The sequence below is a fragment of the Amblyomma mixtum genome, chromosome 6, assembly GCF_055824585.1.
Source record: "Amblyomma mixtum isolate Tamu chromosome 6, ASM5582458v1, whole genome shotgun sequence".
Lineage (NCBI taxonomy): Eukaryota > Metazoa > Arthropoda > Arachnida > Ixodida > Ixodidae > Amblyomma > Amblyomma mixtum.
Genome location: NC_143017.1, coordinates 68,318,395 through 68,342,153, shown reverse-complemented (window position 1 = coordinate 68,342,153; position 23,759 = coordinate 68,318,395). Strand labels below are relative to the sequence as shown.

Genomic DNA, 23,759 nt, shown 5'->3' with positions numbered 1-23,759 from the left:
GGGAATACACGCACTTCATCTTGGCTTCCTTTTTCACGTTCCCTCTTTCTATTTCGCTCCGCCGACGTCACTTTCGCTTTATTAAGTTTTCTTTCTGTATTTTCTTTCCTTCTTCGCTCCTCCTCTGAATCCTCCCTCTCTTTCTCTCTTTATTTTCCCCCCACACAACCTCCTTTTACTTTTAAGCTTCGCTCCGTGCCGAAAGGCGATATTGACTCAACTTTGTTCAATCTTTCGGTCGCCTCCCGTTCTATATCTCGCTCGCCTTCCTCTCCGTCTCTCTGCTCCCCCCTTGGCTTCTTCACCTCATATACTCTTCGCGGCCGTAGCAGGAGTGCATGTTAAACAGTGCCTCGGGGCTCGCATTTATTATATCTCATGCTCTCCCTCGCTCCCGTCTTCTCTCCATCTACTCTACCTCCTCTCCTAGCGGGGCTGGCGCGCGTGCGTTCCGCGCTGCAGTCACGCGGCAGCATCGGAGAAATAAGCCCCCCCCCCCCCCCCCCCCCCCCCCCCCCTCCCGCAGGAGCACCAGCAGCGGCGCTGCCCGCGGAACCAAAATATGTGCGCACGTAGCCCGAGAAAGCGGCCCCGTGTTCATTAGTGGCGCTGATCAATCGACACTAAATGAATGTGACGCTGTCCTCGTCGACTAAGGTCGTTTCGCTTATTCCTCGCGTTTCCCCCCTTTTTTTCTTCTTATTTTTGTTTTTCTTTGTGCTCTTCTTATTGACTTTCTTCCACCGCCACATCTCCGCCCTCTTTTTCCCTCATCGTTCCCGTAATTTTGTGATCCTGGGTGTACAATCTTTTTTTCCCTCGCTGGAGTTCTAGCTCATCTAATACTTCATCGGCGTTCCCCGTACAGCCCGTGTCTATCTCTTTTCATGTATGTTGTTTGCTTCAACGCAACAGCCCCCTTTCTTTTATTCTTCTTAGCCAGCATGTTGCGCGAACTTTGCTAAAATATCCAGTCTCCACATTCAGTCATCCTTTCTTTCTTGTTCTGCGGTGTTTTTTGGGGTGGATACCAAGTCTATGATTAGCGTGATCGAACCGCAAAGATATGCGGGTTTCAGCAGTTCGCTGCTTGCTAGGTTTTGCATTTTATTTTGTCAGTTTTTTTTTTACTTTACCCTACGCTGCTCTAAAAAAGCGCAGGTACTGCTGCGCTGGTCCAAGGGTATTAGAATACATTTGATTCGGTCCTCGTCCTTGTGCGTTATCCAACAGATAATACCTAATTACCCGGCTGCACTCTAAACTTTAATACTCCTATATGGGAGTAGAAAGAGAGGAAGCTATCCTCTTGCGCACTCCTTTCTATTCTCCTTTCTATTTATAGCACGGAGAAAGGTTACATTTAATGTTGGTCATGCCTAGTACACGTTGGGGGGGGGGGGGGGGGGGGGGGGGTGATATTTTTTGACTCATAACGCGTTACTTTCCTTTGTTCCTCAGCCAGTATAATACCCGTGCCACACGGGCAGATTTAATGCCATTAAGTGCTTACTGCCTTATGTTTTAATGGCATACACGCGGTGCCACACGCATAAATTTAATGGCACTAGCCTTACTGCCATTCGCGACCTACTGAGCTCGCCGCAACTCATTCGCCCGTGCAATGCGTACTCTCGTTCCCATTCCACACGCAGAAAAGCATGCAGCTTTGTTATTAACAGCTTCCTAACCAGTAGGAAATGGTTAATTCTTAATTTTCAGTCAGATGAGGCATCTACACCGCATTTTCGATGCGAAAAGTGCCATTTTAACCAGCCTTATTGACAGGTACTATCGCGCTCAATATGAGTTGCAGCGCGCGGTCATCGAACGGGGCTCGTTCCGTGGTGTGCCTCCTCCAAACAGTCGCTCGGAATTCTGGGAGAAACTTTTTCCTGAGCGGGGGTGCTGTTGTTTCCTGGAACATGCAGTTTCTCCCACGGTTCTTCCCACGGAACGAGCCCCGGTCGATGACCACGCGTTGCAACTCATATTGAGCGCGATAATACTCTTGACTTATGTGCTGACATGCGACATTATGGCTACTTTTTCGACTTGTAAAGCAGGAACAGCCGTATTTTCCGGAAAATTGTTTTTACTTTAGATTTGAAAAACATTCCCTCTATATTGTGCTCATTAGGAATGTTGATATTCAGATGAAACTTTTCTGACTACCTTGAAAGCGTTATCGCCATCGTCACTTTCGATAATGGCATTAAATGTGGACGTGTAGCACCAACTCCGAAAATAATGGCATTAACAAACTTAAGGCCTTAAGCATTTACTGCCATTTCTTGTGCGCGTGTGGCACGGGTATAGCTGTCCACGGAATCAGTTTTCTACTCGTTTTCTAACGCCGTGGGGTCATTCGTGTCTATAAGGGGCTCTTCACAGAGCTGCTGTGTGCGGCGTGATGTCATGGACACCTCGTACAAAGACATACAGCCTTTGTCAAAAGTTTGGAGCCCAGGGGGTTTTCTTTTGAGCTACACTGTGTCGTTCTTAATGGATCTCTAGCGCTCCAATTTTCCTGGACATGAGAATATTCCTGGTACTGCCTCCTGCAATAGGCAGGACTTCCATGAATGCTCCTGGAGTCCCAATATAAAGCTTGGAAGTGAACCCCCTGGGCTCTAAACTTTTGACAAAGACAGTACCTGCCCTGACACGAAGTTTTTGCTTAATATTAACGGCACGCAACAAAGATTCCCTTTCAGAGCTACAAACTCTCTCGGTGGGAACTGTTTTCGTGATGTTTATTAAGAGGAAGACCTGGAACTTAACATTCGCAAAACACGAAAATGCACATATTTTTCTTCCTGTCGTCTCTACCCTTTTTCCTGTGAACGTCTTTTTAGCGCACAGCCTTTCAAATATTTTTCTTCGGGCGAATGTATGTGTAAAAAATGTTATAATAAAATATTTAAGGTTTGGTGAAGAGGATTTGTTTGTCTTTGAAATATACGGGTTTTGTTATGCTAATGTATCGACATGAATTGATATCGAAATTCCTTTCACCGAAGAAGACAGTCTGAAAAGTCTAACGTAGGGACAATCAGAAACCAAGCTAGTTTCAAAGTTTCGTAATTGATCTCTTAAATTCGAATACTTGTATTTTGTTTCACTGGCATCAGAAATATCTCCCCGTCACTGACAATGACAACAAATGCACGTTACATATCCCACCCGATGCCAGTGAAGGAGTGCGTAGCTAATTTATGTTGTGTTCTTTGCAGCTTAGTTATTACTGTGTATGTCTCAGAAATACATAAAAAAAATGACGTTGCTTACAAGGCACTGCTTGCATATTTTTAATTCTGGCATGATAATATTGCTGTGACTGCTATGATGCAGTCAGCTGTTTTAAAGATACTTGAACAATTAAGCGCCCGCTCCCTATCGGATCAAGTTGCAAGCGCTGCGGAGTGTTTCCTGTAACGCTTTTGTTAAACTTGCGTCGATTATGGGCAGTCAAATATTACCACTATTACTTGCGCATAATACGGAAGCGTTAATCAAGAGTTTCGTGCTCTGTAATTATGTGTACGTGAGTCGCAATCAGCGCTGCTTCTAAGGCACTAAAATATAAATAAATATAAGAAGCGACAGGAATTAAAGAGCTGAAGCTTTTAGAGACAAGTGCACTCTCCGAAGTGCTCCTCAGGGTCGCCTTTCAGCCGGGAAGCTAGAATGCGCTGCGGCTTTTACATTAGTTATGCAGATGAGTGCCGAAGCTGAATCTGAGCCCGTCTTTAAATGATTGATGAAGGCGTACCAGAATGTGCTTCCTATCGAAAAGTGACGAAAAAAAATTACTCCTCGAGGAACTCGAACGTGAGCTTGTTGTACTTTTATTGTCACCCGGTGCGAGGAGATCTTGTTCTTGCGCTTCCTTACACGCCCTTAAGTGTACCGCCGCAGTAACAAACCTAGAAAGGCGAAACTAAAACACGTTTAGTGTAATTATACGCAAATTAGTTTACGCGCGAAGACGATGAAAGAAAGCTTAGCGTATCGGCAAACGCTAAATAACTTAACTCGTGAACTTAACTTTAACGCAGCATTACCTTTTTTTTTCTTTCGCTGAATACGTGCGAAGGCAGTAATTGTCACCTATGATTAGCTGCACTCTGAACATAAAAGAGTCAAAAGAGAGTGAGCAGTTCTCTGGCGCACCCTCTTTTTTAAGAGGGAATGCGCTAGAGAACAATTTACTTCCTATTTAGTTCCATATAGGAGTATTCATGCTTACAAAGTAGGAGTGATCGAGACACACGAACGGTGTACTTCCAAGCGCAGCATAGCAGGCCATGTATGGATGGTGTCAGTGAGTAGTGAGCGGTTTATTTAAAAATGATAATAAAAGGAAGGAAAAGATTTTTGCTCGCCCCGGAATCTTCCATCGTTACAGGAAGTACATGAGATGGGGCAGCGGAAGCAAAGAGATATCAGGCAGAGTGGAGAAATTAAATAAAAGAGGAGAGAGGACAGGCAGAAAGAATAGGAGAAGAGAGGTACAATATACAGGTATTCTATTTACACTGTAACATATATACATGGTGTCAGTGACGCAGCTTCTTGAAGTGAACACTGCCATCTGCGTGTGAACGAACTGGACGCATCTCTCTTCATCCAGGCTCTCAGTATTAGCGTGCTTACTTATTATACTTTACTGCCTATATTGAATACTGCGTGAGGGGTTCCCACGTCGATAACAAACATGAACGCAAATAGACGCACGTAACGGAGACAAAGCTCCATGGGTCTACTTAAATGTTGCAGAGAACTTCCGGGAAGTCCGACATTTCCTTATTATTCTTCAGGGAACAAAAGCTCTGATAAATTAATGGGGCAACAACGAACAGCTACGTTGCTTTTTGCTATGGTCGCACTTTTACACACCTGAACAAGTAACAGACTGGTGCAAGCCCAATGAGTACGCGAACGCAACTAGAATACTTTGTACACGAGCCTGACTTTACTGTAGCATATTCACAGAAAAAATATCGCTTTTACACTATAAAATACTAACGTGATAGGCGAAGCATGGCAGTTTTTACGCGTTTTGCCTGAACGCGTCAGAAGTGTACCTCAAAAGTGCATCAATCATTCTTGAAACGCCTATGGACGTTAAAAAAGAAAGCGAAAACTGAAACTACCGGCATATGCTTCGGTCATTTTTGTGTGTGTTGTGTGTGCAGGCAGCAAAATTGTTTCTCCTTGTTTATTGTTTTATACTCTTCTTTGTTCTTGATGAGCTTCTGTTGGTCGTCAGGCCGCATAATTTGACATTCGTTAAGGCTGCTAGAAGAGGAAGGAAACCAAAAACTGCAGCAAATATTTTTTTGCCCGCGAACTTCATCGGAACTTCAATTTCTGCCAGTAAGGTGGTGGCGGTTGAGGGTACATCGTTGGTAATAATCATAATGACGGGTGAGTGCAAACTAATCAATGGGCGCTATAGGGCCTCCAATAAAAATAATAAAAATTAAGCGAAAATTTAGAAATCCAGAATGACCGGCGGCGTGCAACAAAAACTGGATCTCAGTAAAATAAACAAAAAAAATAGCAGATACGGCTAACTGACACACGAAACGTACATGCTCAAACAAGAGCAGGCGCTCAGCTAGTAAACGATGTTCGGGAGTGATATCGTAATTCTTTCTGACAGAATACAAGTGACAGCTGGCTAGCCTATCGATCTGGCCACCGAACCACAGGTCCACTCGCGTTAACGACATGCACGTGTTCAATCTCTGCGCAGTTCTGCACTGTAGCTGCGTCATTAACCGTACATACTTTTTTCGTACCGATCAATTTGTCGTCTACAGATGACATTTCTCCAAGGTTAACACGCCACGCCGCAGTCGTTGGCGACTAAATCAGCGTCCGCTTGGGGCGCCGTGTCTCTGACGTCACCACGTTTCCGCGCGGATGGCACGTATAACAGTGTATCTTATCAGACATTCAATAAGAACGTTTCTGTTCATTTTAAAGTCAACAGTCAACAACTCTTGCTTTAAAGAGACGAGTACAGCAATTGCAGCTTTCCGCGTTTTCCAAATACTATATATAGGTGGGTATCAATTAGGCGAATCAGTTTACCTGTACCGTCAGTATCTGCCAGCAGGAACGAAGTGTATATACACAGGGGGGCGCAGCGACCACTAACGCTGACCACAAACCATCAATCGCTGCTGCCAAAGGAGCCACCGTCGTTGCCCCATGATTTCTTCATCAGCCGGACGCCTGGTTAGGCAGCCACCGGTGGAAAAAAAAAAATGGGGCACGAGCGCCAACAACGTCGAACATTGGCCGCATGCTTAAAAGCTGGCCCGCCATCTCGTTGGAGCGAAAGCATCCGGTCTCTGCTGCTTTTTTGGCGCGGGTAGGTCGGAGGGGCCGGCGAAACTGCGCGCGTGTTGTCCAATGAAGTATTCGGGACACGCTCTCGGGAGCACTTAGGCCGAGTAACGTTGAGCCCGGCGGCCGCGGCAGGCCAACTTTTTCTAGCCGACGTCGGGCCAGTATCGGCACAATAAGCACAGCGCGCGCTCGATGCAGCTGAGGCCCGTTCAGCTGGAGACGTGGTAAAGCAAAAGACTGTTTTCGTATTCGGCGGGAGACCGCTAACCGCCGGCTTACCTTACGCAGAGGCCGCGGAAACCCGATTCTTCGATCGGAATACGGTGCGTCCTATACTAGCGCGCCTAAAGTCGAAGAAATGGAACGACTATACGCGGAACGGATGGATCTCCCAGAATGTGTCGTGTCGAAGCTCGCCGTTGTTTTGAATCGCGACTGTGTGCACGACAGTCTTTGTGGGAGTAATAAGAGCAGCGGTAGATTTCGCGGCACATGTGTGTGAGTGAGGTTGCCTTCATAGATTGAAGGTGCCCTGCTCGAAACAGCCACATTTGGTGGACGAACTGGCGCGAAGGTTAAGCGTGTCAGAGAGTTATTCTGGCGTCTTAGCACAGGGCTTTATGCCTCAGTGAATACTTTTTCTCTCTCGCTTGCCCTCTGTTTCCCTCTCCCTCATGATCCTGCTTGAATCACGGCTTAAATTTAGCTTGCAGTAAGTGGCGCGCAATACATTCGGATGTGAGAGGATTGTGAAAGTAAAGGACGGGATCATGAGTATTCTGTTATTACCGTATGTGACGCTAACCCGTTCGGGCTGTTCCAATAAAGCCGGTCATTGACGAACTTGCACGCGTCGATACAGCTTCCTCTGAATTTTTGCAGCGGAAATAAGCCTGCTATAGATTATATCACAATGTCGTCGCTTCACTAAAAGAAAACAAAATACGAAGGTTTCGGGAATAATGTCGTGTCTGCATTAGCTTTTGCTTTTAACACGATAACGTTAAAGGCACCATTACCAAGAAAATCCGGCGTCGGCGTGGACGGTGTCGTGAGCGAAAAATCACGAGCTTGCGGTGTCCAGAGAGCAACCTAGGAGCCAGATGAGCCGCCTAATTCATGTGTTTTTGTTGCGTGATCACAACCTGCCCACCCGATAGTGAGCAAACTGCCAGCCATGCAGTTAAATTAATGATTGATCGCTCGGGAAGAGTAACCCGGGCCGCACAAGGTCTACCACTGGGAGCACCTGGTATTGCAAGGCAGTGGCGCATCCCTTAACCGCTGCACCACTGCACCACTACGCCAGAAGGGGTATGAGGACTCCCAGGGACCTTTTAGTGTGAAGTAGGGAATAACCTTCTGTATATGAGGGAATTAACCCATTACTCTATCGCCTCATACCTTTAAGGCGTAGCTTAAGTGTCCCTTCCAATTTTAATTCCTACTACCATCGTTCACCGCTAAGCGCTGCTTCTCCCAGCTCTCACCAGTGAAAAGGTGTAAGAAAAAAAATACGGAATTGATTGAATTAGGTTTAGGGTTATGGTTTTCGGGATCCAAAAGCGACTTAGTCTATGAGCTACGTCGTAGTCGAGGGCTCCGGGTAATTTCGACCACGTTGAGTTCTTTAACGTGCACCGACATCGCACAGTACGCGGGACCCTAGCATTTAGCCTCCACCGAACTGCGACCGCCGCGGCTGGGATCGAACCCAAGTCTTTCGAGCCAGCTGCTGCATACCATAAGCACTGAGACACCACCACGGCTGCCTAATTATTTTAACTGCGTAAAAGCAAGCTTTATTCTCTCCAGTATTACTTCACGCACTGTCGCGAAATAAAACACGGGTATACAGCAAAACGCGCAGCGAAGCCCGAGCGGCGAAAGCGAAGAGTCAAGGTGGCGGACTCGAGCAGGCAGCCCGCGCTCACTGTTACGACCGGTGCTTGGCGAGAATGGGTGGGCCCGAGGCATCACAGGTGTGAATACCGGCCCCCACAGGTACGGCAGACCTACGCGAGCCTCCGGCTGCTGTCTGAGCAAACAGGTTATCGACCGGCCAGCCCGGCAGCTTCCCGCGTCGCTCCTTGGTCTCTCGAGCGAGGTTCTTGGAGACTCGCACCTTCCACCGACTCCCCCCCCCACTCTCCATCCCACCATCAACTCTCTCTCTCTCTCTCTCCTTGTGCTCCGCGGAGAAGCAGCATCGCAGCAGCCACTCGTGGGACTTGCAGCCATCTCCGCCCCCTCGGCGTTTCTTTTCTTTTTCTTCTCGTCCTTTATTTTCCCCTCTTTGCCGCCGGGAAAGGAGAGAAAATGACGTCATTGCTGTTGGTTTCTTCCAACGACTTCCTCTTTATGCTATCTTGTTATCCTTTCTCCGCGGAAGCCAGCGCCGTGGCGTCGGTGGGTGGTGTGTTTTATGCCCGCGCGTACCTACCTAACCTGGTCCCGACGGCAGCGACAGGCCTGTCTTTGTGTCGCGTGGCGTGCCTTCCTTAGCGGCGATGAGACTGCGGTTATTGATAACGCGTGTCTGACGGAGGCGGCTGCGGCATGTCTGCGCTGGTTCCCAAAGAGATGGAGAAAAAATATATATATATATAGATAAACATTTTCGCTTTCTTTCTTCTTGGCGCTCGAAGTAAAAATCGCGGCTGCACCGCCGCAGGGCCCCTTGTGTCGGGGCGATGTTCCTTGAAGTATCGCCTATCTCGCCTTACCCTCGAATCGGTGAAAGTCGATTTATTTTTTTTTTCTGAATTTTTCTGCTTTCCACAGACAAACGAGAAATTGCTTTCGTGCTCCTCCGGCTCCGTTGCTACGCGCGGCAGCACCTAATCAGTGTTAGAAAAACCTGTCTTTTTTTTTTTTCGTACGTTCGCGTTGAAAACGTACCTGGTTGTTGCCGAGTTTCTCTCAAAAAGTGGAGAAGGCGCCGATGAGGCGAAACTCCGATAAGAGACGTCTTAGCCATATCTGTCTCGCTCAGCCTTGATTGCCGAAAAATAAAAGCTGCGCGGTATGACAGGTGCGGGTGTCAGGCTGCTTCCAGATATCTGGTGCTTGGATGCTTGAACGGTACCGGCATTAAGAAGTAAGGGGGCTGTTAAGAAATGTTGCATTCAGAAAACATCCAAATACCGTATAACATGTTATGCCTTTTTATCATCTTCGGAACTCTTTTATATGCCGTCCCTTCCCTTTGCAGCAGACCTGTTTTTGCTTCTAAAGCCTGCCTCTTCAAAGCAGTGCTAAACTTTAAATTATTAAAGCAGTTTAGCTTCACAGCTGGATAGAAAGAGTTGTAGATTATGCGCATAGTGTTTTAATACGGCCGCATGTTCGCCGCTGGCATCCATTTAATTTCGTACCTGAGCCGCCGCGGTGGCTCAGTGGCTATGGTGCTTGGCTGTTTGCCCAAAATACGCGGGTTCGATCCCGGCCGCGGCGGCTAGAATTTATTTGGAGGAGAAATTCTAGAGGCCCGTGTGCTGTGCGATGTCAGCGCACGTCAAAGAACCCCAGGTGGTCGAAATTTCCGGAGCCCTTCACTACGGCGTCTCTCATAGCCTTATACCCGTGCCACACGGACAGACTTAATGCCATTAAGTGCTTACTGCCTTAAGTTTTAATGGCATTCATGCGGTGCCACACGCATAAATTTAATGGCACTAGCCTTACTGCCATTCGCGACCTACTGAGTTCGCCACAACTCATTCGCCCGTGCAACGCGTACTCTCGTTCCCATTCCACATGCAGAAAAGCATGCAGCTTTGTTAGTAACAACTTTCTAACCAGTAGTAAATGGTTAGTTCTTAACTTTCAGTCAGATGAGGCATCTATACCGCATTTTCGATGCGAAGAGCGCTATTTTAATTAAACAGCCTTATTGACAGGTACTCTCGACTTATGGGCTGACATGCGAGTTTATGGCTACTTTTTCGACTTGTAAAGCAGGAACAGCCGTATTTTCTGGAAAATCGTTTTTACATTACATTTGAACAACATTCCAGATATATTGTGCTCATTAAGAATGTTTATATTCAGATGAAACTTTTAACTACTTTGCAAGCGTTATCGCCATCGTCACTTCCGATAATGGCATTAAATGTGGACGTGTAGCACCAACTCCGGAAATAATGGCATTAACAAACTTAAGGCCTTAAGCATTTACTGCCATTTCTTGTGCGCGTGTGGCACGGGTATTAGTCGCTTTGGCACGTTAAACCCCACAAAACCAAAACCAAAACCAAACCAATTTCGTACCTGAAGGTTGTCGTCGGTATCTTTCCACTTTTGGTCGAAAGAAAGGCCTTCTCCTCTCCACTTTTCCTTTCCTGTTAGTGAACGCGTGGCGAAAGTTCACAGTAACCGCATTTTTCTGTACAAGACTTCGCGGATTCCTCGAGGGCGCTTTTTCGTGAACTGGTCGTGTATATTAGCACCGGCTTGTCCTCCTCATTCTCTCTCTTCTTGTATCACCGCAACATGAAGGAGAAGGTGCTAATAAAACATAATAAAAAAAAACATCGGCCTGTCACATTAAGTTTACGCAACTTGCACCCGCTAAGTGCATACCGGGCCATGTGGAACGATATTCTCTTTACCAGACGAGCTTCTTGGACGCTGTCTAGATAGCATTCTTCGAGATAGCGCCCGCTTGGAAAAATTTACGCATAGAAACAACTTAGCTCCGCATTTCCGACCACGCTCCAGCATCCCTCCTTGATAACATAACCACGGAGGTGGCGCAATCTGTGCTTCTGGAAAGCACATCAAGTAATTACGCCGATAGGCAAAGGCGTGGCCGATGTTCGCACGCGCACAGCTCCTCCCATACGTGTATTTATTTTGCTTACATCGTATACAGTTCAATTTGAGTTCGATTTCTTGAACAACTCAATGAGTTTTCCTTAATAGCCGCCGCGGTGGCTCAGTGGTTACGGTGCTCGGCTGCTGACCCGAAACACGCGGGTTCGATCCCGGCCGCGGCGGTTGAATTTCTTTGGAGGAGAAATTCTAAAGGCCCGTGTACTGTGCGATGTCAGTGCACGTTAAAGAACCCCAGGTGGACGAAATTTCCGGAGCCCTCCACTACGGCGTCTCTCATAGCCTTAGTCGCTTTGGGGCGTTAAGCCTCATAAACCAAACCAAACCAGTTTACCCTTAATAGCAGACCACATTTGAATACTTATTTCTGTTTGTTTTTAATGTACGTAACTATTTTCATATCCGCCGTCGCGGTGGCTCAGTGGCTAAGGTGCTCGGCTGCTGGCCCGAAAGACGCGGGTTCGATCCCGGCCTCGGCGGCTGAATTTATTTGGGGGAGAAATTCGAGGCCCGTGTACTGTGCGATGTCAGTGCACGTTAAAGAACCCCAGGTGGTCGAAATTTCCGGAGCCCTCCACTACGGCGTCTCTCATAGCCTTAGTCGCTTTGGGACGTTAAACCCCATAAACCAAACCAAACCAAACCTATTTTCATTTCCTCTCAGCAGCATAAGCACGCCGTCAGCGGAAGTAGATGAAACAAACCGACGTTACCTGAACTTGCTTTTTGCATTGTCTACCACTGTACAAGGCAGTGAGCCTGTGCACCCGCGCACATAGGTATGCGTCGTTTCTCAGGTTTCTACACTGTAAACGGAAAAGAGTGAAAAGAGAGTATGCTGTACTCAGCGTACTCCCTTTTACAAAAGGGAGAGTTCTTGAGGACAGCTTACACCCTGTTTACTCCCATGTAGGCGTATTTGTGTTAAGAGTGTAGGAAGGCCTTCGTATCATCAGACAGCTCGCAAAGGAAATCATGCTTGGAGCCGTTTTTCTGACGCACTGTCGTGAACCAGATTGCATTTTAGGGCGACGCGTGCATTCCCAAGCTAATGCGTTTCTCACCTATGTACATCGCTCGCAGCGCCACCGTCCACGTTCCACTTCAATTACACCAAGTCGAGCTCCGAGCGCGCCACGCTGCTGTGCGAGGTGGACGGCGCGTTCCCGATGCCGCACCTGAAGATGTACCGGCTCCTGCCGGACTCGGAGGACGAGAAGGCCGAGCTGGTCAACGTGCAGCTGACCACGGCGAGGAGAGACGGCCTGTACCGCGCCGCCATGACGAGCGAGGTGGTGGACGCCATGCTGCCCCAGGACGAGGAGACCGTGTTCATATGCAGCTACACCTTCAAGGAGATCAAGTACCACCGCTTCCAGAGGATCGTCTACGAACCTGGTGAGCCGCCATTGCTCTTCTCAGCATGCATGCACCCACCACCACTGCTTTGCGGCACTGTATAGAAGCATGCGCGAATTGCGTGGGCCGAACACGCTGAAGCTGGTTTTGCTCCAGAAGTAGGAGTACAAATGCGCTTCGGCTAGCGTTTCCTCTGTGTATGTTTTGTGTAATAATACGTAACTCGCAAGACATTCTCATGGCTAACAGGTCTGGTTAATTCAGCGCAAATTCTCGAGCAAAGTGATTGACTTTTCGCCCCCTTTATGCGGCTTAAGATTTTGTTGAAAGTGCTAGCATTTCTAGAAACTCAATAAAGAAAGGCGCAGTGCACGGCCCGTTTCCACCGTTAATTTTTGCTTCGGACATTACGCTTTCACTACGACGTGTGTCAAGTGAAAGTTAATGCTTTGTTCAATGAACTATAACGGACAATATGAGACTCAGTCCACGAGGACGCGTCCTCCTGTCTGTCTGCATCCAACATTTCTGTCCGTGCGTACCGTACCGTACTCTACGCTGTGCCACGCCAACTACGACTAAAGGGCAGGACGCAAAGCACTTCTGTGCGCATGTGTAAGAGACTAAGCACTAGGGCCGCTCAATCGCCCACGTCAATAATGGAACTCTACCAGCAGCGTCTGCTCCGCAAGCCTCGAAAGGCGGGCGTGCTTCGCGAAGTACAGCGCATGTTCTTGTTTCCGTTCTTGTTCCTTTTTTTTCGTCTCAATCTGTGTCGCGACGGTTTGGGGCGAAGCGTACGTGAGGCGTAATCCCGAACTAAGGGCCGGACCGGTGGTGCAACCGCCTGCACGGTCCAGTCCGGTGACCGACTCGCGAAGCGCGAGGAGGAACGCGAGGGAACTGGACTCCTGGGTTCAGGAGCGCGAGCGGAGAAATAGAAGCCGGGACAGAGTAGGGGAGGCAATACTAGGGGAAGCACAACTGGAGCGAACGCACCTATGCTCGCCCTCATAAACGGTCCCGCGCGCTATGAGACGTGGCGAAATATACTGCACGCAAAGCCTAAGCATCCTCTAACGACAAGCTCCAACGTTGTTTTCAAGAGCTCGTGTTACTTTACTTCTTAACGGAAACAACTCAGAGCGGGAAAGAAGCTTCGGATACAGCGTTGCACCTTCGGCTAAAAGATGTGCCAGCGTACAAAACCGAACGTTGTAAACTTGCAGTGCTCGTTCCAGAGTATTCTGCGTTCGGCGTTGCCTCCTTGATGTGTTTACTAAACTGTCGCCTACTCTAATCAATGGTTATGCCCACTTCGTTCCTGGCGAAGCAAGAAAACAAATAAGTCGCGTGCAAAGATGCAGCTTACAAAGGAAGGCTGAAAAAGGGCGCCACTGTAAACTGCGTTTCCGTGTCTCGCTTGAGTGAACACGAATGAAGTCAAAAGGAGAAAAAGAAGATAAAAAGACGGGGTGGGGGGCAGGATAGCGGGAAGCAAGCAAGAAAATCATGGCCTCTCTATCGCTCTCTTCCTCGCGAAAGATTTAGTCAACCCTGGGGATACGTTTGGAGTAAGCATTCACAGACCGTTTAGGAAGAGAAAGAGACGCGCGCTACGGTGGCTTTCCCGCTGTAACAGTCGCTCTGTTGTGAAGCCGACTTCCACTCCGTGTGTATGTGTGTGGGTGCATGCGGCGCTGACACGCACACGCACACATATATACGCGCACTGCCCAGGGATTTTGCGCTTCCGACTCGCTTGTCTGCCGAGCAGAGCATACTGTCACAAACAGATCGACGCTCGCATTGGATGCGACGACTGTGTCGGCGGGGAGGCGACAAAGAATGGGTACGCGAGCTCGGGCAGGGGGGACTCCTCCCGCGATCTCCGAGGGATACAGCGAGAGAAGCGGGCAAACAAACGACGCCAGCCTGCGTCCCCTTCCTCCCTTTAACCTTTCGCACTTGTATCCGGAGATGCCGCAGATTCGCGCCTACAACACTCCGTCTGTCTATTCACTGCTCCTGAATCGCGATCGACGTGCGTTATCTCGTATTTTTCCTTTAGTGATGAAGTCGTAACTCACGACTTTGAGATCGCTTAGCGCGAAGAGACGGCGTCGGAAAGAGAGAAGATTGTCTAGTTTGTGGGAAGCCAGAAATTGTATTTTGTTCTTGTTGGTGTCATACGGTATAATTGCACTTATAATGTATCTCTGTATCTATCTCTCTATAATGTAAAGTTTTTTTTACGTATCCTGAGCAAAGTCTACTGACAGTTTCAAAAAATTACAATGTCATTGCAGAGTTATCATTATGTTCTCGTATCGTCTGCTGTGCTCGACGTGTTGTCGAAACAGTGAATACAACAGAGGCAAGGAAAAACATGGCTTATGGCCGTTACTTTAAGTGAAAAGCCATTTGCTCCAATTTACGCAGGAGTCGCGTACTGTGTGATGTAAGCAAAGGATGCTTTAAAGCTACAGATGTACATTGCCTAGTAGAAGCTACAAGTATCTCCACCGTGTAATCGACGCGTATCGAGTGCTTTTTGTGAGCTCCGAGCAAAATAAATTTATGAGCGTCGATATTACTGAGGCAGTGAAATGGCCGTATGTCGCTCGAGGTTAGGCTCAACGCCCAGGCTCAGATCCCAAGGTAGCTTAACTTTTCGAAAATGCCATGAAGTGGCGGATTGAATAAAAGAGATAGAATTTCGGGCTCGCTGACATGCTATCCTGGGTGTAAAGTTCAGTCGGCTTCATTAACAACCAACCTAATCTTGGATACTAAACTTTTGGTAGCCTCCTAACTTATTTTCTAGTAAAAGCCTCCTGGTGTAATAAACAGCTGCTCTCTAAATTACCTGAAGTGCGTACAGTACGGTTCACTGTTAAAAATAACATGTGATCTCCGCGCTTCGCAAAGCGCTGCCGCCGAGAACCTGTGAAACTTCTCGCCACAAGGCGCATGCGTGGTAAGCATGGCGGCCAATCTTTCCGCGCATACGCCTGATGACACCCATTCTCGCTAAATCTAAACAGCAAGGCTTGGTGAAGCGCGGAAGCCACGCGATCGCATGTTGCCTTTAATAGTGGACCGTACTGTACATTATGTTTAGAAAAACCTGGCAAGCTGTTGAGTGCGCTACCTGCCCTTAAACCCAATTTTCGGCTGTTATTTGAGCGTCATCTGCCCAGTAACAGAAAGATGGGTACAACAATTTACAGGGCGGTGACACGCGCTGTCTGTAAGCCTGAAAACACGGTAGTAAACCACGTGGCAAGAGGGGAAGCGCTCGTAAGGCGCAGGGTTCGAGCCGTTCTCCGGCAACAGGGCGGGGGCGAGGACACGCGCTTCCGACTCTGCGCTGATGGCAGCCGCTCCCCGTTCCTCTGCCTTTCCACCCGCGGGGAGCTTCGGCAATCAACTTACCAAGGGCCGAGCACCCTCGCTCCCGCCGCCCACTGCTGCTCCTCAACAGATAGATGCCTGTTTGTTGGCCTGTTTGTATGCTCATCTGCGTACGTAGAAATGCGCCCCTCCTCTGGCCCTGGTGAAGTAAGTGCGCGCTTGTGCGTGTTCTTGCCGAAAGCTTCTTCCTTCGCCTCCTTCGTTCGTTTCTCTCAGTTCGCTCATTCTTGGCCAACTTCACAGCCTTCCCTTCCATTTTTTTTCCGGGTTTGTTGCATAACACAGGAGCTGCTTTCCTTACTTCCGAGTCGTGTCAAGTATTGTGCACGTTTTTCTTCCGCCACCTTCTCCCGTATATTTTTTTTTTCCTGTCCCGCAACCCAGAGGCACGTTACTCATCCAGTGGTTGTTTTCATATTCCTTCGCTTCAGGCAAATAAAAGTGAAGAAAGCGGTATTGGCTATCTCTCGTGACAGCGCCTGTTTCCTTTCGAGTACGAACGTGGATGTTTTTAATGAACATTGCCGCAAAGGCTACTACTACGTGCTTGTAGTTGGGACAAATAGGAAAATATTTTGAGATTATTCCTTGTGAAATTTTTACCTTTGGGCATTCAGGGGAGCAGAACATGATAAGCCGACGCTGTGGCTAATGTGGTTATGATGCTCGGCTGCTGACCCGAAAGACACGGGTTCGATCCCGACCGCGGCGGTTGAATTTCTTTGGAGGAGAAATTCTAGAGGCCCGTGTACTGTGCGATGTCAGTGCACGTTAAAGAAGTTCCCAGGTGGCAGAAATTTCCAGAGTCCTTCACTACGGCATCTCTCATAGCCTTAGTCGCTTTGGGACGTTAAACCCCATAAACCAAACCAGAACTTGATAAGACGGCGAAACAGAACATTGCAAATAGTAACAAGAGGCGAAAACGTGCAAGGAAGTATGAAATATGCTCGGAACACCCAGTGACTGAACAGCTAGGGACATAGTAGTACAAATTGCAAGAGACGAAATATTTTACACGTATCAACGACGAAGAAGCATGGTAAGGCACATCGACCTAGTAAACATGTCAGTGCGCGCAAAACTGGGCGGAGAGAACAATCTAATGCTATCGATAGAATTGTAAGGTCGACCGTGAGGTTTCGTTAGTTGTTTCACGACGTGGAGGATTTTAAGATACTAGGCCAGTTATTGAAGCCGCTTGTTCAGGTACTATCGCAATGGAAAGAAACACGTACAGCACGGCGTCCACGCGTTAAGCTGTTGGAATTTATTTTGATCGCGCTTTTACATGGGTGGTAAGAAAAAGACGTTTGAGTCGTCCTAGAATGCATTACGGACGACTGCCTTTTTACTGCCACCGAAGTAAAAGCGTGATGAAAAGAAATGCGATCAGCGGAGAGCCTAGGCTCCGCTCTGTTCGCATTTCTTTCCCTCGCTCTTGTACATTCGGTGTCCAAGGACTTTGGAAAGGCAACAAGTGGCAACGCTCACACACATACCTACCCACCCATAGGCACACAGTTTATGTTTTATTGTATACAATCAGGATTTAATCGAATCACTGCGGGTCATCGGATTTGTGCGGCGACCGTAACCAGGTTTCAGCTCGCTGTCCTTTGTAATGACATTTTTATGAGGTTTAACTGCGTCGCAATATTTAAAATAATTTCTAGGAAACAGGCTGGATACGCACTGAGTCGAGCGACGTTTTAAAAACAAACTTGAATTTCATTTGATTCGATTTCTCCTCATAAGTCTGCACTGCATTGCAAGAAATCATTCTCGTTTGTGCAGCCGCTATGCCACCTTCATTCCGTATTCAAATGAAGAGGATTCAAAGGGGAGAAAGCCTTTGTTAAAAATGGAGACTGTATGGCAGAGTCATAGCTTGTTCGGCAAGCATGAAGCACTAAAAAAATGCACAGGGACGCCTAATAACATTATGCGTTGGCATGGTGATAGTGTTAGGAGCTATTGATGCCATTAGCGGAAGTAACGTCTCGTTATGCCACACCCCTCCAGCCAAGTGGTATTTTATGACCAATGATACATGTATTTTTTTTTTCTTAATAAGATTTTGAATGCTGTCGCAATAAAACTAATCGGTGCCTGGCAGTCCTTGAGACCCATAGATAGCTGCGACCACGATCGAGGACCTTCGTTTCTCCAGCGGCCAAGGGTGAAGACAGTCCACTGAAAAGCATAGAAGTAGTAAAAGTTGTTGGACGACTCTGTAGCGATCGATCAGCGGAGGCATTCCGCCGCAATTTCTCGGAAGTTAGTTGTTTGAAACCCACGGCCGCCATCCTTTCTTCCTCTTTTAGTTTCGCGCTTTCTTGGAGTCAGCAACAGGTTCGTCGTAGTAGACCTTCTTTGTGCTCATTACAGTAGCGCAGCTAAAGCCCTCTAACACCGGCATCGCCGTGTGGTGCTCTCATCATCAAATGACCGTCTCTTTCGTCTCGTACGGCCTGTTTACAGAGCGACCTCCAATACGGTTTCCGCGCAACCACCCATAGTGAGTGGTCCAGAAATTGAACATCGGCCGTTCCCACAGAGTGTGCCCACGCTCACATTTCGGAGCATCTGAAGCAGCCGCGGAAGCTGCAGCGTAAGTCCGACTCTCGGCTCAGCGAGCGAAGCAATCCAGGAGGGATGTGGTGGGGGGGTAGCCTTCTTCTCTGGCAAAGTTCCGCGACGTCGGTCAATTCATTCCACGCAGGGGGGTCCTCGCTAAGGGTCAACCCGTCCCGGGCTCTTTAGTCCCCCTCGCCTCGCGTCCCGTCCGGCCTCATCCCGAGAGCGTGCCCGAGACACTCGGCTTTCCCTCCCCGCGACGATCATCTGCAGGCCGTGGGCAGCGCGCACGAAGCCATTCATGAGCGGATTTCTTACTCGGCGGCCGGCACGGACAGAGACTCATTTGGGCCACCGGTTCCGCGGGCCGGTTCGCTGGGCTCGTTCCGCGGAATGCCGTTTTAATTACGTCTTCCGCCCGCAATCCGGGATCCCTTCCTCCCCCACTCGCGTCCCTCACATCCCCAGCACCCCACTCCCTTCTGGCGTCCTCGGTTGCACGGTACCCGGCCAGGAGGGGCGCAGGCATTGCCTTCCTGCTTCCTGCTTGCGTAGAGTGCGAAAGCGACGCCCGCTGTACCTCGCTGGCGTGCTTCTGCGAAAGAAGAGGACTTGAGAGATTCATCTTGCGGCCACTGCTTCCTTCGTGTGAGCAGTGCTGCCCTCTTTCTCACTCCCTTGATGCCACTATCCCACGCATTGCCTCCAGCGAGAAAGGTGTATAGCCAGTCGGAAAACTTTGGCGGTCGTGGTTACGGCTTCACTGTATACGCGCGCGCCAGCATTCAGTGAAACGCTCGTGAAGCGATGGGCTAGTTTCTTCCTCCACCGTGTACTCGTCCAGTTGTGGAGAAGTACGTGATTAAATGTCACTTGGGACTGAACTCGCTGCCGACCAGAACAACGCATCTCTTAAAATAGTAGACAGATAAGCAGAAATTCCCGCGGCGGTCTATTGAATATAATGTCGCAAAGAAGGCTGCTATTGTAGATAGAGCAGGAAGCTTGACGGGGGGGGGAGTCAAGAAATTGGGGACCTATATTTCTACTCAATATTTCAGTTACTGTGAGCAAGCAGGTCGTGTTCGTAAGCCTTTCCGCGTTATCACAAAAAAAATTAATAACAACTTTGGAATCAAGGAAGAGGAATGGAGAAGTTCCTTTTCTTATTTTTTTCATTCAAAGAGACCTCCCGCTAACGTATCTTGTTCACGTATAAACTGCTCACGTGTCTCTTCGCGCTTTACATCTATTCCCAGCCGGAAACGCCGGTGTGGTCTCGCTCTGTAAGCAATCGGCGAGAGAGCGCCGATCTCCACGCATCACCGGCGCATCGGTTATATAGCGCCATTTACAGCGGACGTCGGCGCGCCGCCTGTCTAAACGAAAACCGCGCCTCGTTACGCTCGCAATTTCCCCTGAAACCGCCCGTTTTTAGCCCGCACAAAAACGCGTACTTCACGCGTCGTGGATCCCACGCGCGCATCTTTCCTCGCTCCGAGCCCATATGTTTCCGCCCCCTCTCTCACGCAGCCGTCGAAGCGGTGATCTCGCGCATAGGCGCGCCGCGCGAGCGGAACCCCCGGAACAAACTTCTCCCGCCCCATTTATCGCGCTCTCACGAACGCGAGCGAGACGCAGTTTCCGGAGCTGCGGCGTAGACCACGTCGCAACTATGCCGTGCTCACGTCGGGCTCCCACCGGAAACCCGCCGCCGCCCGTCGCGTCTCTCGGTCCTCTTCGGTCGCGCTGCTGAACACCGCTACGTTGCCGCCGTATACTGAGTATACTACTATACGGGGGGGAGGGGAGGGGGGGGGGGGGGGGGGGGGTAACGCACGTGTCCCGCAGGCGTTGCCCGTAATAGAAACAAATTCCTCCGGTGCCCGTGACCCGTCGTGAGTGGATACATGAGGCGTGCGTTGCACACATGCCTTCCAAGTCCGCGTCAGCGTAGTCTTTCCCTGTGGCTTTCGAGAAAGCAGAGCTGAAGCTTGCTCGAGACGGCATCCGGGCCATACCTCGAACAGAAGTCCTCCGTGACCTCTTCCAGTGAGGGGAACGTCGGCGATAAGCTGCGCATAGCGCGCGGACCGGGAGACACTGGGTCATCGTGCCAGAGGCGTGAAGCTCTTCGAGGTTCTTTGGACAGCGTTGTGTGAGCGAGCATGGACCAGAAATACGCCAGTGCGGCTGTTTTATTCAGCCTTTGCGCGCCTTCCGTCTTGAGAAGTTTGCCAAGTTTTTCTGCGAGCAAGATGAGCACCCGAGTGAACGGACTGTCCAGTAGCAACTGTGATCGTAACAGGAGTTGTCCTCAAAACTCTTATAAAAGAACCACAAGCTTTTGGCATAACGTCGTTTCTTTTCTTTGGAAGGTATAAGCGGGCGTGCACGCTTTATTTATTTATTTATTTTTAGGCAGTTGGCATGCTGCCGTGTTTATCCTAAGCTGCCAATCTTCAACACTGAGTGCAAATTTATCTGCACTTGTTTTTTGGGATTGTGGTCGTCTACAGACAACAGGTACGAACTTTTGAGTAGTCTCAGCAGTTGTAAAAACAACCACAGCATAATATTGTCCAGCTCTTAAAAGTCGCAACCGAGGGACAAGATATGTGCTTCTGCGCTAACGGGCCAGCTATTAAAACAAAAAAAAAAAAAACAGGCGTCAAGAGCACGAAAAGTTTCTTGCAGAGCTACCTTTTACTCGAATCCCATAAAGGAAACAAGGCAGGACATAATTTGACGTACAGTGGAGGGCACGTGTCATTGCAGCACCAACTGTCAGAGCGGTCATTTCCATCGCACCCGAAGGAGCACCTTGCATCACACCGCGCACGAGCACTCCCCGAGGGGGCGCCGACGGCGTCGACGACGATGCAGCCGCGCGCGCACGGAAAGCACCGCCGCGGCAGAGCCGGCCGCGAGCGCTCCGCGGACGCCTGTCAGCGGCCGGGAAGAATGGCGCCGTTATTCGCAATGGGCAGCCGTTTGTAAGGCCGTAATTGCTTCGATGAAACTGCTGCTGCCCGCCCCGGCCAGTGAGCGAACGAGCGGGCAAACTAACTCTTGCTGCGGTCTCGCCATCATCGTCGCGCCCGGCCGAACCGGTGGCCCGTCCGTCGCCGTGCGCGGGCGAAACCTACCGCGATTAAAAGGGATTTGCGATGCGAAACGACCGTCGTTAAGGGGGACCGCCCCTCGAAAGCAAGCGAGGTCCGGCGGCCCCTCGAGAGCGTCGCGTCTTCCCTCTCTTCGCACGCTCAAGCCGTCACTGGCGGATATAGTTCGTTCTCGTTTCCACTCGCTTCGAGATGACAGAAATGATGGGTTTGGAAGACGCTACGCCGCGGCTACTTGCGGAAAGCGCTTGTGTTCTTAGTGTGTTATTAATGCGAGAGCATTTACAAGCCCTTTCGGAGAAAAAACAAATGGCGTTGTGCGTCATAAAAATAGCAGATTGATCGAGAAGGTGTGACGTAACAATGACGTCACCAGACTTCAAGTGACGTCACCAGGCCGGAAGGGACGTCGCGTCCGGTAAAAGAATCAACACCTTCTAATGCTATCGCACTGCCAACACACTGTAACTCTATGTGTCCCTGAGCTTTTTTTCTTTTTTTAATATCGCCGTTAATAATGCTTGCTTCGCTGACCTAGGTATAAAAAAAAACGTGAGGTATAAAAAAACGCGACGTCGCGAATTTTTGAATTTAACGAATGATATTGAGGACTTTTCGCTGGTATTCAGATAACTAATTATTTTCGCACGACGTGTATGCAAGACTTACGAGGGCTGCACGTGCGTAAACTCTAACAGGAAACTGAAGACTATGAGTTTTTACTGTGCGAGAGGTAGTCTCGCAAAACACTACTTATTGCTCTTGACAAAAATTCTTACCTAATTCCCCTTAGCCATCTCCCATATGATTCTTTAACTTAGCTTTGAGTACGTATTCCGCCTCTTCATTGGAGACCCAGCGTCGAACCCTGGTCAATCCCCAATCTTGTGCGTCATTTAAATCGATGACAGCAACAGCCGAAGCACAGGCTCGCCAGACACAACGGTGGTTTGTGCGAGAACCACGCTCTGGCAATTCCTCGCGGCTGTGGTTATGACATGCCATTTTCATTTCAACTCCACACCCCAACATCAAGCAAAAGATTTCGGGGCTTCGTCGAACGTAATTAGGTGCAGCTCAACAATCGGCCGTTTCGGCCTGCTGACTTGGAAAAAACGTCGCTTTCCACGTCTATTCTGTTATCTTACCTCAGACGAAGTTCCAGTACTAGGGGGGTGAGTTTTTGATCATTACATTTACTAGACTTCACGGTCCAACAGCGGTCTCAACGAGCGCGATAAACCGCTGCTTAGGTTCTCGCCGCAGAAATGATTAATTTCGCGCCCGAAACACTCGACGGGTTTTTTTTTTTTTTCCCCCGAGTTCTTGAGAGCGTTTTCAATTAGAATTCGCCCTGCTGCTTCCATACTTCTGTCCAGGAAATGTGAGAGTGGTTGTGTGGACACTTGGGGATACCATTGCATTTAATCGCTCCTCGCTCTTCTATAATGCTGATTCATGGCCCATTTGGTAATTCATTCGGAAGAAATGGTGCGCTGGCGCGATAAAAAACGCTAGGTGTTTGCGCTCTGGGTTCCCAGCCCTCGTTCAAGGAAGCTATAGGCTCGTAGCTAGTTCTTGCCTCTCCTACAGAAAAGAGACGAAAAAAAGGAAAACGAAAAACGCGCTACTGTTCTGCCTTGGCATAACTACAGCGCTTACAAGTGTAGCAACGCAAGTGCGAAGCTCGGTAACCATTTCTTCCTTTTTTTTTTGTTATCTCGAACCTATTTCTTTTTGTTCTCTTCTGTCGCTGTTTCCGTCCCTAGCACGGACTGCGAGCAGTTCTTTCAACACTCAAACGAGTTTTACATTTTATTTCTTTCCCGCTTTCTCCGTTGTTCAGTCGTGTGATTGCGTTTCTCGTCGAAATGGAAATGCCGGAGAATTTGCATTTCTTGTCGCCCCCCCCCCCCCCCTCTCCTCCTCACATTCTTTCCTTCCTCTAGAGAATAGCGTACGTCGGGCTCTACGTGGCTACGCGCGAAATGTGTGTGTGTAGCTTGTGAACAAGGCGGGTCTTGCGATATGAGTGCCTTTGTCCCGCGATCCCTCCTCCCCTTCTCGCTTCTTCCT

At 49.0% G+C, this 23,759-nt stretch overlaps 1 protein-coding gene across 1 annotated transcript in view; it reads left to right on the top strand.

Moving 5' to 3' along the window:
* The window catches only part of LOC149339302 (uncharacterized), a 148,107-nt gene that overhangs the window by 30,057 nt on the left and 94,291 nt on the right, over window positions 1-23,759 (top strand). Inside the window, exon 3 of the mRNA XM_089550911.1 lies at window positions 12,286-12,600. Coding sequence (XP_089407037.1) covers window positions 12,286-12,600 — 315 coding nt within the window. The remainder of the gene's footprint in view (window positions 1-12,285; window positions 12,601-23,759) is intronic.